The sequence below is a fragment of the Rhododendron vialii genome, chromosome 9a (genome assembly GCF_030253575.1).
Source record: "Rhododendron vialii isolate Sample 1 chromosome 9a, ASM3025357v1".
Taxonomy (NCBI): domain Eukaryota; kingdom Viridiplantae; phylum Streptophyta; class Magnoliopsida; order Ericales; family Ericaceae; genus Rhododendron; species Rhododendron vialii.
Window position 1 is genome coordinate 4,576,636 of NC_080565.1, and position 18,722 is coordinate 4,595,357.

The 18,722-nt window shown below is 37.9% G+C and overlaps 2 protein-coding genes and 1 pseudogene across 2 annotated transcripts; 1 reads left to right on the top strand and 2 right to left on the bottom strand.

Annotated features, from left to right (window-relative positions):
* Window positions 1-7,217: 7,217 nt before the first annotated feature.
* LOC131299933 (protein FAR1-RELATED SEQUENCE 1) lies at window positions 7,218-12,416 on the top strand. Its single transcript, XM_058325513.1, has 3 exons — window positions 7,218-7,374; window positions 9,318-9,868; window positions 11,905-12,416. Exons 1-3 carry the CDS (start codon window positions 7,365-7,367, stop codon window positions 12,100-12,102), a joined length of 759 nt encoding a protein of 252 aa, XP_058181496.1. The 5' UTR covers window positions 7,218-7,364; the 3' UTR covers window positions 12,103-12,416.
* Window positions 12,417-13,198: 782 nt separating this feature from the next.
* LOC131302188 (U2 spliceosomal RNA) lies at window positions 13,199-13,324 on the bottom strand (annotated as a pseudogene).
* Window positions 13,325-13,715: 391 nt separating this feature from the next.
* Window positions 13,716-18,057, bottom strand: LOC131299934 (alpha-galactosidase 1-like). Its single transcript, XM_058325515.1, has 15 exons — window positions 17,511-18,057; window positions 16,584-16,642; window positions 16,137-16,193; window positions 15,995-16,029; window positions 15,811-15,914; window positions 15,642-15,717; window positions 15,486-15,544; window positions 15,311-15,376; window positions 15,137-15,220; window positions 14,988-15,052; window positions 14,792-14,874; window positions 14,583-14,673; window positions 14,439-14,488; window positions 14,197-14,337; window positions 13,716-14,074 (listed from the first exon to the last, which is right to left on the bottom strand). Exons 1-15 carry the CDS (start codon window positions 17,684-17,686, stop codon window positions 13,982-13,984), a joined length of 1,239 nt encoding a protein of 412 aa, XP_058181498.1. The 5' UTR covers window positions 17,687-18,057; the 3' UTR covers window positions 13,716-13,981.
* Window positions 18,058-18,722: the final 665 nt, after the last annotated feature.

The window sequence follows — 18,722 nt, forward strand, 5'->3', positions numbered from 1 at the left end:
GAAAAGGTTTTTGTATAATGTTGAGGTACATGATTGAGAGATAGAATTTGGTTATTGACAAAATATTGCTAGTTTTGATTATTAAAGAGCCAAAATTTGATAAGTTGTTAAGAGGTTGTTAGGTTTGGTTATTTCAATGTGAGTACTTTTTTGATCCAACATTGTTAATTTTAATAATTTTTCCACTGTGGATGCTCTTAATTTTTGCTACTGTAATCTCGTGTGTCTGTGTGTGTGTGTGTGAGAGAGAGAGAGAGAGAGAGAGAGCGAGAGATGAGAGAGAGAGAGAGAGAGAGAGAGAGCGAGAGATGAGAGAGAGTTCTGTATTACTAATTGGGCGGCTTCCGTTGCATCCTGTCAAATACTACACAAATCCACTTGTCTTATGTTCACATGCTCGCTCCAGATGACCTTAATCTCGTAATTATTTCTTTATTGAGACCCTTCGGTGCTTTCAATTTTCCCTGTCCGCTCACAGTCTCAATTATATTTCTTTCACGAATTTTAATAGTTTCAAAAAAAAAAGAATAAAGACGTTTTTACGCTCCCACTTTCAAAAATCCGCATGCGCATTATGTGACTTAGATGCCTGATTGACATTGAGCGGTTCGAATCATCAAAATTCGATCGGAAACTTTTGGGGGGTTTTTTTAGGGGTCCTCGGAACATCCTCTCGTATCTAACAGGAAAAAACCTTGTCAATTGGATATTTATAAGGGTTAATTTGTCCGGATAAGATTTGTTTCGAGAGACATGGACGGTCAAAGTTTTAATGTCTATTTTGTTTTATGACAAATATGGTTTGTTCACACTCATAATGATGGATGTTTGCTCAATGTGATTTGTTGCGTGAATGATGTACCCTAAAACAGTCGTCACACTTTCTCTTCTCCTTCCCTTCCTTCTCCCTTGGACGTATATCCAAATATGGACGGCAGGAGAGAATGGATCAATCTCTGCCTTCAGATTTGGTTTCCCTTCCCCCTTCTCTACCAAAATCGCTTGCCGTTCGCCATCATTCAGCTTCTGGGTTTGCAGTCGCGTGGTGCCAGTGGCTTCATAAGTCACCGACTTGGGAGCTTGATCGGTAGGGATTAGGCAAGAGAATGGCTGCTCAATGACGGAAGGGAGTGTATTTTTTTTGCTTTATTTTGTTTTTTGTCCAGATTTAGTCCGGATTATATTCAGATTTAGTCCAGTGGTTTATTAGTCATGTGCTTCGTATTAGTTTTATTTTCTGCGAATCTGATCTCGCTAAGCAAGTTTGAAATAGTGCTGCACATATTGTGCTTTGATTGTCGTCTCTAATAGTTTGTCCGGTTTGTGGACGCCCATTTTTTCCAATGGGGTTCTTCTCTGTTGTGTAAACTTTTATCTCATAATTAAATACAACTTCTAACATTTGCCCAAAAAAAAAAACCGTAAAAAATGTACGCTTTAAGATCTAGACAATGAACGGCATAGCCCGGTCCTGAGTAAAGGCGGGAAAGGCATTTGCCCTGAGCCGCAGAAAATAACGACCAATAGATCTACTTCAAGCAAAGTCATTTTGTTAATTAAAAATTAACAAGTCATGATTGAAAATGTTTGGAAGTTGGATCATCACACTGCACGACTTTCGTGTGGATCCATTCTGTGCTACGATAAAATTTTTTTTGGTGCCAAGCGGGTATCACATAATGGTATCCGTTGGCAATTTCAATTGTCGAAACGTGTTTTGAACGGTCCAAATTTATTCTCGCTCTCCCCCCTCACCCGACCACTCTCTCTTCTCTTTTTATCTCTCTAAATTTAGACTGTACAAAATATATGTTTAGACGACTGAAATTGCCGACAGGGTATCATGTGGTACCACTTGGCACCCAAAAACTTCTCCTATACTACTCAAGACTAATATGGAGTAGTACTATTGCTGTTTCCTCGTGTACGATTGTCGCTGGTGTTTGTTGACGTATTCTTTTGATCCAGCTCCTTTGGAGTCTATTAGGCAGAAGCAAGATTCTCTGTGCTGAGAATTTTTCTGTCCATTGAATTTAAAATATTAAAAAAAATCACATAATACAACGGCTAAAAAATCTCTTGGCATAGAGGTAAAAAAAACTTTCGGAAAAGAAGATATCGGACCCCTTTTAAGGCCACCTTTGATAACCCCGGCCGTCTTGTTGAATTCTTTGTGGGTTCTTTCAAATTAAAGTTCATTTTGATGATAGTCAACATAACTTGCACTATCGGAAGCGTGATGTTTTTCTTCAACAAATAATAAGGTCAATTTTGTGAACAATCAGATCTTGTGGCTGATACCCAAGATTATTGTTTCCTTGATTTGTAAAGAAGTTTGCGGAAGGAAAAGTATTTCTGGAAAAGAACAAATCTTTCTTTCTTTGTACTTTTGTACGTAGTTTTTGGTTGTATTTTGTTTTGGTTTAGTTGCAATTTGTTTTTATTATAAATACAATATGTATGCTTCCTAAAAAACATAATTTATGGGATGAGTTATTCTAAGAACAATATTGCCAAGAAACAATGGCAGCTCCAGGAATTTTTAACTGAGTGTTTAAGAATTACCTTAATTTTTACATTTATTAAGGAGTAGAATATTCACAAAAATTCATATGGTATTACAGTATTATCGCTATTAACAAATGGAATATATGCAGAATTTCAAATAATTGTATGTGTAGTGTGATTAGAAAACATAAAAATATATAAGATTTTGCAAATTTTCATGACAAAATGTTCATTTTGAGCCAACCAAGATTAAACATGCACATAAATCTACTAATATTCTTCTACGAGAAAATTTGGCGAATAGGTTAGCATGGATCTTTTTGGAGATGTAGAGTCAGGTGTCGTTAAAAGAAAAAAAAAGTCAAAGAACGATACCGATACGAAATAGGTCATCTTTTTCTCTCCCAATTTTCTAAAGTTTTGGCTAAGGACTATGAACCTTGTTTGAGCTACATGTATTAGGTGTTCAATTATGAATTTCTTGAATTGATGAGTGTTCATAATATAGATCTGAGTGTCCAAATTAAGCCTAAAACAAAATTACTATGCATAAAATTCACCAAAATAAAATTTTAGGGTGTTCATTTGACCACTCTACCTTAAAGGTGGAGCCGCTAGCGCCAAGAAAAATAACAAAATCGATTGATGTCCTTAATTTTATAAGATCTTATCGGAAAGATGATGGTCTTCAAATGGGTTGCTTATTAAATTTTGTGGACTATATCGGTAACAATTGCTTTGATGGAGAGAAACTTTTCGAAATTGAAGTTGATAGAAACTTACCTTCGGACTACCATGTTGGTATGTTACAAGAGATATTAGGTCCCTTGGCTATGATTTCAATGAAAAATGAGCACTTGGAAAATGAGTAAGCAATTTTTACCAAAACACCCCCCCCCCCGAACCAATCGGATTATCCACTGGGGCTCAAAATTGACTAATTGAGTTCTCCATATGCTTTTTAGTGCTACTTCGGTATTTGGATTAGTCGAAAAAGAAAATAAAACTACTTTTTATTTTTATTTTGAGAAACGGATGTCCGGGTCAGCTTGCGTATATCTTGACTAATTCCGGGGTACTGAAGGTAACAACCAGACATGACCCTCAATAGTCCTAAGGTTTGGAATGTTTAGCCTCCGTAGATATGAAACTGTGATCTTACGAAGGAGGAGAACTCATTGCTTTTTCATAACCACTTGGCCAAACTCCTTCGAGCTAAAATAAAACTATTTGTACCATGTATTATTAATAAATATGTTTTTCATTTTGTTTTCATTTCCTCAACCAACCAAAAAAAGTGAAGAAAATTCCTTTCTTAACCTTTTCCTCTCCTTATCTCCAAAGTCTAAGAACCAAACACATCCCCAAATAGATTGAGATTGAAAGGCAACAGACAACCAACAAGAGGACAAAAGAGGGGAAAGGAATTATTGGTTCAAAAGATACAACAAAAAAAAGACGATCCCAAAAAAAAAGATGCAACAAAAAGAGAAAGACAAAGTCAAGAAATTCACGACAATTTGGGGAAAGGATTTATGCTTCCAAACATGGAGTTGGGGGACAGCAGCATTATGTGCCAGGCAAAATTACATTGTCCCGAGTCCAAAAACTTGATCCGAGACGTTCACTTGAAAGATCTCATCGCGTACAATGGCCTTGCAAAAAATTAAATTGATCTAACATCAACACCTTAGTGAACACAACGAATTGATCGATCATCGACACCTTTGTGAACACAAGGAAGATAAACATATGCTAAAAATGTGAGGAAGAGAGGAATAAAGAAGATGTGACGGGCGGAACACAAAGATATATGGAAGATGATGATCTCTCTTCGAATCATGAAGATTGACCTAACTAACATCAGTTCAATCGATCTTTGTCAAGTTATTTTGAAAATTCTTGGACACATAAAGATTACTTAATAAGTTTGGCACATTTTATTCCTTTCGATTATTGTCAAAACTAAAGTGTGCTGAACGAAATCCCATGAATTGAACACTGGCCTTGCCGAATATTGAGCCAGCCGGCCCAGCCCCATAAGGTTTTGATGGTCCGAGCCCAATGAGTTCAACCCAAACTCATATATATATATAGTCCGGTTCCCTTAAGGGATCCCGCACGGGCTTATCGTGCGGGAAGCCCGTGCGGGACTCCCATTTTCCGATCGAATTGGGACGATCCGAGCCGCTTAAAGTGATCAGAACGTGATTTTAAGGGTACCCGCGAGAAATCAGCAAAAAAAATGATCGGGAAGGGCTTGATCCGAGCAGTTTTTTATTGAACGGTTCAGTAAAAAACTGCTCGGATCAAGCCCTTCCCGATCATTTTTTTTGCTGATTCCATGCGGGTACCCTTAAAACCACGTTCTGAATACATTGAGCGGCTCGGATCGTCGCAATTCGATCAGGAAAGGAGAGGTCCGCAAGTAGACTGGTAAGGGATCCCTCACTGGATCCGTGGTGTGTGTGTGTGTGTGTATATATATATATATAGAGTCCCCTTCTTATGAGGGATCCCCTACTTAGCTTAAGTGCGGACCTCATAGATTCCAATCGAATTTCGATGATCCGAACCGCTCAATGTGATCAGAACGTGATTTTAAGGGTTTTAGTTAGAAATCGTCAGAAGAAATGGTCGGGAAGGGCTTCATCCGAACAGTTTTTTATTGAACGGTTCAAACAAAAACTGCTCAAATCAAGCCCTTTCCGGTCATTTTTTTTGCCAATTTCTCGCTGGTACTCTCAAAATCACGTTCTGATCACATTGAGCGGCTCGGATCATCGAAATTCAATCGGTAAATGAGAGAAATGAGGAGGTCCGCACTTAAGGAGCCTATTTAAGGTCCTCACAGGAAACTCACTGTATATGTATATATATATATTTGCCATAGTTTATACATTAGCGGGATGTTAGTATGTTAATTAGCGGGAAGTTCAGAGGCTATCCATAGCCCTAAACCTCAAACTTGCTTCCCGTGGGTCTCGAACATTGGCCACCACGGGGGAGATACACGAGCAAACCAACTCAACTAAGCTAGGTTTACTTACCTTAAATAGTCAACAAAAGGCTATTGGTCTGTTAATAGAACGGCAGTTTAAATTGGAAATAAACAAAGAGTAGAAATATAGAATGACAAAAAATGAATTTGTAGTTTTGTACTCTCTCACATAGAAAGAACAATAGTATATATGTAGAAGATATGGGCTCTGGATGTTCGAATTTCTGTGTTGAACAATGGAACAGGGATTTTGTTAATTATCTCTGAATGGATTTTGTTAATCTTTCAATGGTTGAAAGATCTTATTTAAGAGTATCTAAACCCACTTCAACCTCACCTCCAAAGGTTTTTGGGTCCCACTTTAATATCGACTCAAAGGCACCAAAAAAACTCTAGATCAAAAGTCCATTTTCCAACACTCTTTTGGTTCAATTGGAAAGAATTGACTGTTAAATAGGTGAATTCAACATTGACGGTACTAAATTAATTACTGTTATTTTTCTTCTTTTCCATTCTCAAGCCCTCTAATTCATCAACCAAACTATACCGTATACTACAGAAACTTCTTCAACCTTTATCGTGGGCATCGCTCTATGAATTTGATGATAAAATAACTCTTTGAATTTGAAAATCTCAGTATTTGGAAATGAGTGGGAAAAACCCATATCGTTAAATTTCCAAAAGGATCTAGAAATCACATTATTTGACAAGAAAGATAGCAAAGTCTAATATTCGGTATTTAGGCTCTGTTTCAAATTTGTGAAAAGAGATGGAAAGAAAGAGAAACTCCTCAAAAATTATCTTTCCTAATTTGGTTATTAAAGAAAGAGAAGGAAAAACTTAAAAAAACAGATTCAACTTTCTCCCTAATTTCTCTTTAACTTCCTCCCTCGTTTCCTTGTTAATTATTTTCCTTTATTTCTATTTCTTTTCTCGAGTTCCAAACTGAGCTTTTTATGGATTGTTAACCCCGTCTGTTAATAGACTACGACTCCGTTCCAGAAACCTTCTTAAAAAATAAGTAGCTTATTTCACATTTTCAAACTCAAAAATAATATAAATGAAAAATAAATTTTAATTTTTTTTACATCGTATGAAAGATCTCAAGATCTCGATGAGATCTTTCAAATAAGATCCATATTGCATATTTTTAGATTTTAATAAGTCCATAATTTTTTAGCTTGAAATTATCTTATTAAAAAATAAGGGCTTTTTTCTCGGACGCGGGGGGCTGCTGCCCCAATTTTGGGGCCCACCCCGATCTCGCTCCGATGATCTGAATCGTTCACTTTGTAGAGCTCGTCGAGTAGAACAATTATGCAAAAAATCAGCTTAATTGGATATCATTAAGTACCTGATCGGAGCCCATATAACTCTTAGTCCATGGGTTACAGTGGATTTGATCCAGTGTTTCGGATCCATTCTTTTTAAGATAAAAAGGTTCCGATCAAGTACTTAATGATATCCAATTAAGCTGATTTTTTGCATAATTGTTCTACTTGACGAGCTCTACGAAGTGAACATTTCCGATCATCGAATCGAGACCGGAGTGGGCCCCGAATTCGGGGACAGCAGCCCCCCTCCCTCCTTTTTTCTCATTGCGGAACGGGGCCTACATTATAAAAAATCAGATAGTTAAGGGACTACGTAGGCATAATTGATAGTTGAAGTGTGAACTAAAACAATTTAAAGTATGGTTCAGGGACGAAGTAAGTAATTAACCCTGTAAAAAATTGGGGGTTGAATTTCATCATAAGCCTAAAGAACTTGTCTGCCCTAAAATATCGATCAGAATCAAGAAATCCAACTTCAACAAAGCCCACCGCTCCGGCGACTATCGGTGGCTCCGACGACGATGGAATCAGGTACCCCTTCTCTCTCTCTCTCTCTCTCTCTCTCTCTCTCTCTCTGTTTGTTGTATTTCAGGGGTTTCATTAACAAAATACTAACCAAAAAACAGGGACAAGGGAATAGAACCCATGGGAATCGAACGGCTTGGGACCCAGTTGTGTCCGGAGTTGTGGTTGAAAGGTGCGTATGTAGTCTTTCTCCTTGAGAGTCCTATGAGAAAAACCCGCCATGAACAAGACAAGGCGCGGTTCAAAAAAAAAAAAACAAGACAAGGCCCAAAGCCAGAACAGAAAAAGAAAGAAATTACGGGGCTATAGAGCGAAACCAAATGGGAAACTCAAGGGAGATTGCCCAATAATGAGCTCAATAAGCAGCCTTGTATGGCTTTCTGGAATGTGAGTGAGTACGTTGAGAGTTAATGTTGGAAATCTAATTAAAATTTTTAAAGCCGAGTTTCAATACCGGTCAGGGAATATGGGATGGAGGGAATAAAATTAGTAATAGTTATAAACAGTTAGGGACCTTCCTTCGAGCAGGGTTTTTTGTGGCCCGAAGTGCTGGCTTTCTTGGCTTCTGCACACCGGGAGCTGGCTTTCTAGGCTTCAACCCAAGCCCGGCCCTGATGTTCATTCCTGTATTTGGTTGGGTTGTAAATACAGTAGATTTTCATTGGAATTTTGGTTCTGCTTTTTCCTGATAGCGTTAAATAGAGGTCTGAAATCCCAAATGGACGTGCTGGTGTTAGGATTTAGGAATATACTGTTTGGCTGTGTGAAATTTTTAAATTTTATTGGTGATGGTTTGGACTATGAGTTATGAGGATGGGGTTGTTTATATTGGGCCAATTTTCTGTATTTTTTTCAAACTCAAAACAATCTCGTGGCAATGCTTGGGGCACTCCCATAAGATTTCTAAAAGAGGTTTTTATCTGGCGATAATGCTCACTCTAGGTTTTTATCACATAAGAATGTAAGTTCAGTTAATGCTTGGTTTGATATTTAACCATTCCAACAATTTTCCCTGTTATCATATAGTATAAAGAATCCTTACTTATGCAAAACCCCATTTTAAATAACATTGATGGAAGAATTGAAGCTCTCATCGGTATACTTTTAAATATCTTATATGGTGCAAATCATATTGTCTTTGCCCTATTTAAAAATCCAATGGGAGAAAGAGGAGAAAGGGTAATTCCATCTTCTATGATTCTATTCATGTAAGAGGGTTCAAGTTTTTGCTGCTCAAATTGGTTGGGAAAAGAAAAGGAAGGATTGAACCAAATTCAAGCTTCAAATTGAGAATGGATGTCAGACACATATCATTAGAATTTAGATCTACACAGCCCACACCCTAAGCGTTGAGTGTCTCACTCGGCAACTTATATACATTCAGAAGAGTCATGTGACAACACCTCATATGATTATGAGGAGGAATGGAAGAGTCCATGTAACCCTTACTTTGTTGTGCTTTTATGGTTCCTTAGGAATGAAAGCAGAATAAAAGTGCATCAAACTATCAAAGATAAATTGCTTTTTTTTTTTTTTTTATGCTCTTAAAGTTCATGGTCTTTTTTATTTCTGATGTGTGGTGGTTATATCTTTGTAGGAAGTATTATAGGTATAGAACATGCTAAAGATTGATGCCCCAATATTGTCGCATGGATTGCAAAGCTTATTAGATAGTACCTTTTAGTCACAGTACAACGTGTGAGGGGTGTTGTGTCATCAATCTGTCTAGTTATCTCATAACATCTTAATTAGATCAGTTTGTCATTTCCAAGGGAAGGATTAAGATTGAATGAATATTAGTGTTATGTAATAGGCCTGATATTTTTCCTTTAGATGCAAACTTTGGTTTTTCTTTTCTTTTCTTTTCTTTTCTTTTCTTTTGTTCTGTTATTGTTTTTCATTAGATCTGGTGGATTAAAGTAGCTATTAAAAGGCTGTTTGTGTTGCAGTGGATTGTGAAGTTGATGATGATGGCAACGATTCTGTTGATATGGAAGGTAGGGTTGGTGAGGAAAATGGAATGGGAGGAAACTCCGTTGGAGAGGTATTTCATGAAAACAAGGTTGATAATGTGACTCAAATTCTTTGTGGGAGAGAATTGGTTCCAGTTGATGAGCCCGAAGCTCTAAATATTTCAGCTCCAGTAGATGAACCCTATCTGGGCCAGGAGTTTGAATCTGAAGCAGCAGCTCATGCTTTTTATAATGCCTATGCTACAAGAGTGGGTTTCATCATTCGTGTGAGCAAGCTCTCTCGATCAAGGCGCGATGGAACTGCGATAGGCCGGGCACTTGTGTGTAATAAAGAGGGTTTTCGCATGCCTGACAAGCGTGAAAAGATTGTACGACAAAGAGCTGAAACAAGGGTTGGTTGCAGAGCGATGATTTTATTTAGGAAAGTAAGCTCCGGCAAATGGATTGTTACGAAGTTTGTAAAGGAGCACACTCATCCTCTGGCTCCTGGAAAGGGTCGAAGGGACTTGATTTGCGATCAATATCCGGTTAGTTCTTGGTTTTCTTCATTTGCACATGCCACTTCTATGAGTTAATTGAGTTTGCTTTGACCTGTTCACAAAAATTTATTGAGTTCGTCGTTCTCTGTATAATTGTAGCCAGTAATTGATTTTTAGCCAGTAATTGATTTGTAATACATCGACAATAAATTTGCTGCCATATGTTGTCCATGCTTGCGGACGAGCTACACATTAGTTGTTTGGCAAGGCCTCTAGGGACATTAGCATTGGGGACCACACACCAAGGGAAATTTTTTACTTGTAATAAACTCCGAGGAAATCCCAGTTGGGTACTGTTGCATACCTTGATAAAACCCATTCCCATTTCCTAATAGGTGACTTGTAAAGTTATGGATATGTGGTGCACCTAACGTTAACTAGAGTTATGGTGCATCTTGCAAAAGAAATATTCATATCGATGGCTTATATAAGTTGTGTCAATTTTTGTTTAGCGTGTCCTCGATGTGTTGTGTAATGCATTTTGTGAGAATTGTGGTTTCTCCTTGTCTGTGTTGTCCACGTAATGTCATGTGTCCATGGCTGTGCTACTTAGACTAGCATTAATTATCGCTTAAGTTATGCTTGGAACTAGTCAAATTGAACCAAGAAAGAAAGGGAAAGTGAGTTGCAGAGAAAGTCGTTATTTTTTGTGTTGGTTTTTTAAAGAAAAAGAAAGGATACTTTTCTTATTGGTTCTGCAAACAAACAGATGGGCACTATCCTCATGAGTAAACATATTTGACATTTGCGAGACTCAAATGGTAAACAAAGTTAGCAATTAGAGTTTCCTAGCTTTTGGTATGAGCCTAAAATGACACGACCCCGCAATGTCGAACTCTTGGAATCTGAATTTGACATGGCTGACTCGTTGAATGAATCCTCCATTATCACCGGCTTAAATGTTCTTGGTAGATGAACAATCTTTTCCTTTAGATTAAAAAATCTATTTTTTTTGATCTGTTCAAAACCTAACATAACACGTAGCATCCCTCTCTCTGCTTCTCACAAGTGGCGCTGTCTCCCTACCACTCGACTGGACTGGGTCTGATCCTCCCAAATTTTGTGGATCATTTATCATCCTCATCAGCGCCTATTTAGTCTCTCTCGCCACTGGTTCTCAGCCTTCATTCGCTCTCGACTCTTGTCACTTAGTATATGCCTCTCTCTCGCTCAATCACACAACTTGCACCGCCATTGCTTTCAGTCTCTTCACCTGTTAGGTTTATCTCTCTCAACTTACCTATTTTTTCCTTTCATTCAAACTTGAAGTGACTCTGCTTGATTCATTAGATCAGAAAATATAGGTATATGTGAAGTGGTTCGACACTCATATTTAACAGGTTAGCGGTTTCAAATGAGGTTTACCTTTCATGTTATCGGGTTGTGTCGTTTTCGGGTTCATGGTGAAAACTAGGCACACTTAGTCGTGAAACTGTGCTTTTTGGGGGCGTGTTAACATAATAGTTTTATTTATTTTTTATTTTTTATTTATTTTTTTTTTGGGGGGGGCAGTGTACTGCAACTTATTTTAGTGGCTGAGTTTATGTTGTACTCTTTGTTGAGGTCTGCTGCAACAGGATTGTAGGGATGATTACTACAAAAATTCAGATAGCCCCTTCGGTCCTGGTGCTCCAACTGAGAATTTCATCATAACAGACCCGCCAATTTGCTGTAGGTTGTTTGCAAGTGTCTTATAATACATGTATAAATCACGTATACATGGAATTGGCTCAAGTGAAGTCATAATCCATCTACATATTAAAACAGAGATCTTTTTCATGAAACCCTATTTCGTTGGTACTATTCATAGAGATTAATTTCTCTGAGATTCTAAGTTGAGAATAATCTCATCCATGGCAAGGAGGAAGATAGAGTAGGGTTACTGTATTATTTTTTGTATGATATAACCTATTCCAAATAAAACTTAATGCAAGTTAGTTTTAAAAAAGTCAATGAACTTACTTTTGGCCGGTTTTGCTTTGATTACTCATTACTCTAACATTCCCATGCATATTGATTTGCAGAATGAACATGATAAAATTCGGGAGCTGTCCCAGCAGCTGGCCATTGAGAAAAAGCGAGCAGCATCGTATAAGAGGCATTTGGAAATGATATTTGAGCACATTGAAGAGCACAACGAGTCTCTCTCGAAGAAGATACAACACATAGTAGATAGTGTAAAGGAGATGGAGTCCAAAGAACAACAACAAAGTCGTAGATAGTTGTCAACATTATTCAGCCTTCTTTTTTTTCCCGTGTTTGATAGAAAACAATATATCAAGGTAAAAAGCTTGCAGACTGCTGTCGGGCAAGGTGTACATTATAAACGATGGTGGTGCTGATTTTACTTTGTTGCCAACTTTGTTCTGGCTTTTGATAGAGTGAGATTTGAATTCATTGGACATTCCTTTGAGCTCTGTGTAATTATGCCCTTGGTATGAAGATAGGTGTCAAATTTGTACTTATGGGAGCCCATCCCTGCACTCATTTTCCCATAAAATTGAATCATATACCTGATTTTTTTTGATGCAAGAAATGACCTTCGTGTTTGAGCATTGTCCCAGAGTATATCGATATGATTTTTTTTTTGATCGGCGAGTATATGTATATGATTATGTATTCTTTTTAGTAGTTTTTTGAAAACTGGGGTTCGCTGTGGTGGAGGAACTAGATTGGCAAAACATAGAGGGATTCGACGATGAAATTAGTTGTTACATGTTCAATGATTACCATTGCTGCAATTGAGATCCTATTCAAGGAGAGAAAAACGGCTCTACTGCTCAGAAACGAGATTGTTCCTGGAATGGGACCATTTGATCTGTACACAACAGGGCCCTGATTCAGCGATTGATACGTGGTTCTCTCTTTTCGGGACTAACAAAAGAGGATCAAACCATTTCTTATTGACTTTTTTCAAATTCGATAAATGTTGGTTGATCATATATCTTGTTTCTGTTATGGTTCTGTCATTCTATGAGAGAGAGAGAGAGAGAGAGAGAGAGAGAGAGAGAGAGAGAGAGAGAGAGAGAGAGAGAGAGTTCACATAATTAATGCATATTGTAAGTTTTTAGATGTAATTTGCTCTGTTTGAACTTGAGGTAAGAAATAAAAAAGAAGGAAAAAATAATTGAAAAGGAAATGAGGGAGAGAAAATGAGAGAGATATAAGCAAAGGAAAATATAGTTTTGATTGAATAGAAATGTGAGAGATAAGCAAAGATGTATTTGATACAAATTGGGTCTTGGGCAATGTAAACAGAGTATCAGGCAGTTAATCTTGCATTTGGTAGAGATAAATTTGGACTAGAGGCGACGTGCGATGTGGTGGGCCCTCCCCTCAAAAAATTAATTTAATATTGCATGAGCCGATGGCCCACATATTAGATATTAAACTGATAAGAACAGATGCTACACTTGATCTTAGCCAAAAGGCCGAGAAAGGTATGATTTGGAAGGGAAATGGGCTGCCTGTTTTATACCAACTTAGCACTCCTCTTTCTCTCTTAAACCGGCCCGTAAATTGCCCTTGTATGAAATTGCAAAATTATCCTTATATATTACTATCATATTCCTGAAAAACTTTTGGACAATGGACACATATTAGTGCAATTTGGCAAGTCTACATAAATAAAGATACAAAATTGAGTGCATTTGTACACGGAGTTTGAAAATCACTCCTTGTATTAGACTCGGCAATAGTCTATATTTCTATGCAAGTATAACTTTATCAATCATCCACAATAGCCATATAACTTGATCAATCATCCACAATAGTCTATATTTCTATGCACGTACGTGCATATTCTCCGTAGGAAAAGGGAACCAAACAGTAAAAATTTCATGGAACACTATGGCATAGATCCCGGCATCCAATCTGCTTAGTTACAATTAATTGGCAAACACCGGTAAAAATTAATTGTGCATCCATGCTTTATTGACAGGGCTAGATATCTCAATTTGCATCATTGAGAAAGTTTTACTCAAATTGAAACCATTATTGTACTAAAAAATTAGAGCAAAAGGGACTAAGGAGATCCAACAAGTACTCAAAAATTCCACTACAAACTTGCATGCTTCTGATCTCTTGTTAATTAGTTTTGTTTCAAGCAATGGGCTTCAAGATATACATCTTGCATGCATGAGAATCCACATAAGCTGTTAGGTTCCCCGCGAATCGTTCCTTCAGAGTCTCGTGCTGCATACGATCGAGATACTTGCGATTAGGAATATCAAGTTACCTACCTACCTACCTAATAGTAACAAGATCAATGCTGTGCAGAGTTCATGGAGCAGGATAACAATCAATCAGAAAAATACCTCCCAAAGATCTCTTGCTTTTACAACGCTATGGGGAGGAATTCCAATATCATCCCAATGAGCCGTGATAGGATTGCGCGAAGGACCCCGGTTGAGCAGGACTAGAACCACTCGATATCTAGAAAGCGGCCCTGCCCAAATCTGGTAAAAAAGGAAAAATAATACTTAACCCTTGGTGCTGTGAACTGTAATGTAAGCAAACAACGAAGCTGAAGCAATAAGAGGACTTTTTGCGAAGTTACCTCAAGATCTCCTTCCATTCGGACCTTTTTAGCTTGAACACCAAGTGGATCTGTAGTTGGAAAAGAACGAAAAAAGTGCAAGGAATTAGAGAAGCAACAAGAAGTGTATCTGTTTATAGATGGAGATATATGCATGGGGTATACCTTGGTTAACAGCAATCACCTCCTTATTCCCAATGATTTCCATGGTCTCTTTTGTTGCATTTCTCACGTCGCAGCCGATGAGAAGAGGAGCCTATTAGTAGTATTGGGCAGGAATGTAAAAGAAGATAACCATCAGAAACAAGAAAGAAGGGGCTTTTGGTATTTAGGCTAAGCATATTGCTATAAAAGAAGAGAAGCTTCCGCAGTACCTTGGAAACAGCCCATACACTAAAATGGACGATATATTCGCTTTTGTTCATCCCTCCATTTCCCACCTCAAGCATGTCAGGATCTGTACACAACCAAATCAAATAAATCTTCTCATCTGATCCATATATTCGACTATTCGTTCCAAGTCATATATTTGCTAGCAGTCTGTAAGAATAAAGGAGAAAGAATACTAACCGTTCCAACCCCCAGGCCTTGCGTACTCGGCATAAACTTCGTTCATATCAGCTCTAGATACCATACTGTCAAGAACCCAAAAATTGAAGAAACATAACGCACCAGTTTGTGAATACGAGTATAAAAACTACAATCTGCATAAAAGCTACCTTTCCCATGTATCAGCAATATCATTGGTAGTTCTCCAGCTATTTCCAACCTTGGCACCCCATAAAGCAGGGTGCAAGTCTCCCCTAATACACAAGGAAAGTCGGTCAATTCGACAAGAATTTTAAAACTGACTCAAAGGGCAGTAAACCATTGTCAAAGAAAAATTGAGTCACCATTCACATAGCGAGAAGAATATGGGACGGCCTGCGTTCATTAGAGCTCGGGTCATTACAGGGTACCTGCATGATTAAGAGAGAGGCAATAGAAGTTATTTGATACCTAACATCCATAGGGGAATCCACATGATAAATTGATGATGGTGCACAGTTATTGCAGAAAACATCCTACCGAACAGTTGGCTTAGAACCATCGTTGTTACAGTTGTCGTACTTCAAATAATCGATGCCCTATGACAGCAGGACATAAATTTGTAAAGAGACTTTCATTCTGTGAAAACAAGAGATTTGGTTCTAGTGCATTCTTGCTCATAATTCAGAAACATACCCACGAGGCAAAGGTTTTGGCATCAGTTTCTTCATGACCAAGTGAGCCGGGCATGGTTTTGCTACAAGTAAGATAGCTGCAAAATGGAGGTTCATAGATCCAGCACCTCAAATTATGGTGTTCCAGTGGAATATCAATTTCAAACAGCACAAATGTACAGTCCAGTTACCCTGCATCCGAGTAGATTCCTAGCTTAAGACCTTTGCCATGGACATAGTCTGCAAGAGCTTTAATGCCAGATGGAAATGTGGATTTCTTCGGCACTAGGTTTCCCTGTAATTGGTGTCAGTAATTAATCTGTCTAAAACCAACCCTCGACCCACATGGGAGAAACTATGTAGAAACAAGCAAACCTTAGTGTCACGAGCAATTTCGGCCCAGCAATCATCTAAAGAAGCAAGTATCATGATCTTATGTCATTGACACAAATTGATAATGATTTTCGACAAAAAAAAAAGATGAACAAGGAAAGAACCGTAGAGAAGGAAGGCACACCTATATTGACGTATTTGTAACCAAGTTCAGCAAGACCAGTTGAAACCAGAGCATCAGCTGTGGTAACGAAGTAAACGACAGATCAAAACAATGCTTTAATTAGCAAAACTAAGGAGATATATGTGAGAATGAACGAACTTGTAGCAGCCAAATGCGATTCTTACAATTAACGTGACAAACATTCCTCATCTATCAGGCATGCTGACTCATAGCAACAATTTTTGCATAGTTTGAAAAGAATAAGGAGGCGAAAAAGAAAAAGAAAATGATAATTCAATAAAATAAAAAAAAAGGGGTCATATTACGATAACTGTTGTAAATCATTCTCCAGAATAACTACCTTCAGATAAATAATCCATCACGAATTTACGATAGAAAAGAAATAAAACACAACCACAGTTGCAGAGAGAGTAAAAAAAAAAAAGGACCATGGAGTAACAGACTAACCAGTTTCTTTGATCATCTTCTCATCGATTCCGCAGCTGAAGTGATTCCAACTGTTCCACCTACAATTCAGACAAGTCGATCGAAGTGAACTATTTTACCTAGTGCATGGCTTGGTCTGCTTCGAGCTCTAGCAAAACCCGTAACCAAAGTGGCCCTCATCGTTTCTCAATCTCTAGAACCAAAAACTCATTCGGCAAAAGGAACTGAGAATTCGATTCCACTTCGAGGCCCTCAAACCCGCCTCTTTCTTTTTTGGAATTTTAGCATCTTATTAGTGGAGGGTGAGAGGCTGAACCAGAGTGCCACCAGCATCTCTGGAACCCTTTTTAGCGTATGGGTTGGTCCGGGTCAATACTTACTAACCGGCGTAGTTCTTGGGCTGATTCTAGTTACCTAGTAAACAAACCAAGAACCAAACTGATTTGGTAGGTTCCTCTATTTTCCTACACAAGAACTGAACTGAAAAGTACACCCTGGCCTAGCTCCCGTTATGATTAAACAAAAAGAGCAAGTCAAGTGGATATATTTTATATTTCGTCACATCGTAAAACAAACTTCAAGATTACTTGTCCATAAGAAGATGAAGACATTAGTCATAGAAAAATGCTTTGGATATTAGATATCCCGGACGCAGACGTATTCTTGTTCCAGAGCCGTCTGATGAGTGTGGGACTCGTGTCCATCGTGTGGAGCCCATGTATGTGCATCGAACGATTCAGACGCGTAGCAGGTGCTTTTAGTTATACAGAGAGTAATCAGTAACGTCAAGGACTCCAAATGGCATCATTCAAAGTTCTAAGTAGTAAGAAAAACAGTAATTGTGGGATAAGATAGAAAAAGCATAAAATTGACATTAACTATTGTACGGACTTCAAATCCCTTTTATGTGTGTAGAGAGAGAGAGAGAGAGAGAGAGAGAGAGAGTACCCCATTGGAGGAGTATTGGCAAGGCTATTGGCGAGGAGATTTCTTCTGAGGATGTAATTATCTCGGTGGGGTTGAAGGGGAGAGAACGAAGCACAGACATAACTAGAAATAGTCATTACCATTAGCAACACAAACATGATCCTAACTACTACACCCACACTTGCTCTTGTCTTCATTATCACTCTTTCTTCTCAAAAAACCCGCCTAATCTACCTCTCCTATCACACACTCTCTCTCTCCCCCCCCTCTCTCTCTCCATATATATAGTGGTCTAGGGAGGTGGGTTACAGTATATACATATAGCCGCATATATCAGCGAAATCTAGGGGTATACTCCCTCTTTGTTGGTCCCTTTTGGGATTCTAACTCAACGAGGGAACACAATTTTCGAAATCTTAGGATATACTCCCTTTGTCACCATTTGTTGATCTCTTTGAGGATTCTAACTTAACGAGGAAACATAATCTTTGTGTATTTTATCCTTTAATATTTTTCTATTTTACCCTTCAATTATTATCTTGAAAGTGTAAAAGTAAAAATTCATTGAATATTGTCTATTTAGCTTCAAATACCCTTCATTCATTATCTTGAAAGTGTAAAAGTGGAAATTCATTGAATATTGTCTATTTAGCTTTGAAGTGAGAAAATATTTTTAGACAACAAAAAGTGCTAACCGGACCAACAAAATGAGGACTGAGAGAGTATACCGACATCCACATTTTCCAACATCCGTCCTTTTCCAAAGGCACAAGGCAAGGCATGGTAGGACCATATGACTGTGCAGGGGATAAGCTCCCCTTCGTACCCATAACTATACGGTGTTGCCAACCCAATACTTGTCCTAGTAGTGGTTGGATTTAAAGAGTTTGCCACAGGTCTTATGTTGAAAATTTCGTAAATGTTATCAACTCCTATGTGAAAAGTTCATAACTTTATATAGAGCTTTGTTTTAGCTTTTAATCGAGATCCCAACAAGTGAGTGTTGAGTCCCTAGAATTAATTGAGACGCACAAAAACTTACCCTGACATCTTCTTTATATAAATAAATAAATAACTTTGGTATTATTCTAACACCCTCATTCTCTCCATAATTCTAAAATCAACCCAATAGACTAACAATAACAAATGTGTGAATGTGTATTAAAAGATGTAAAAAATATACAGAAATACATATTTTTCTTGTATTCTTGTGTGTTTATTATCAGTCCACTA

What these genes read in the sequence shown, in the direction of transcription:
- LOC131299933 (XM_058325513.1), top strand. An exon ending in TGATTTGCGATCAATATCCG is followed by an intron (nt 9,869 to 11,904) that starts GTTAGTTCTTGG and finishes ATTGATTTGCAG; the next exon opens with AATGAACATGATAAAATTCG.
- LOC131299934 (XM_058325515.1), bottom strand. Translation starts at nt 17,686, where the DNA reads ATGAAGACAAGAGCAAGTGTGGGTGTAGTAGTTAGGATCATGTTTGTG. An exon ending in GGTTCTAAGCCAACTGTTCG is followed by an intron (nt 15,377 to 15,485) that starts GTAGGATGTTTT and finishes TTAATCATGCAG; the next exon opens with GTACCCTGTAATGACCCGAG. An exon ending in GGTGATTGCTGTTAACCAAG is followed by an intron (nt 14,489 to 14,582) that starts GTATACCCCATG and finishes TTCCAACTACAG; the next exon opens with ATCCACTTGGTGTTCAAGCT.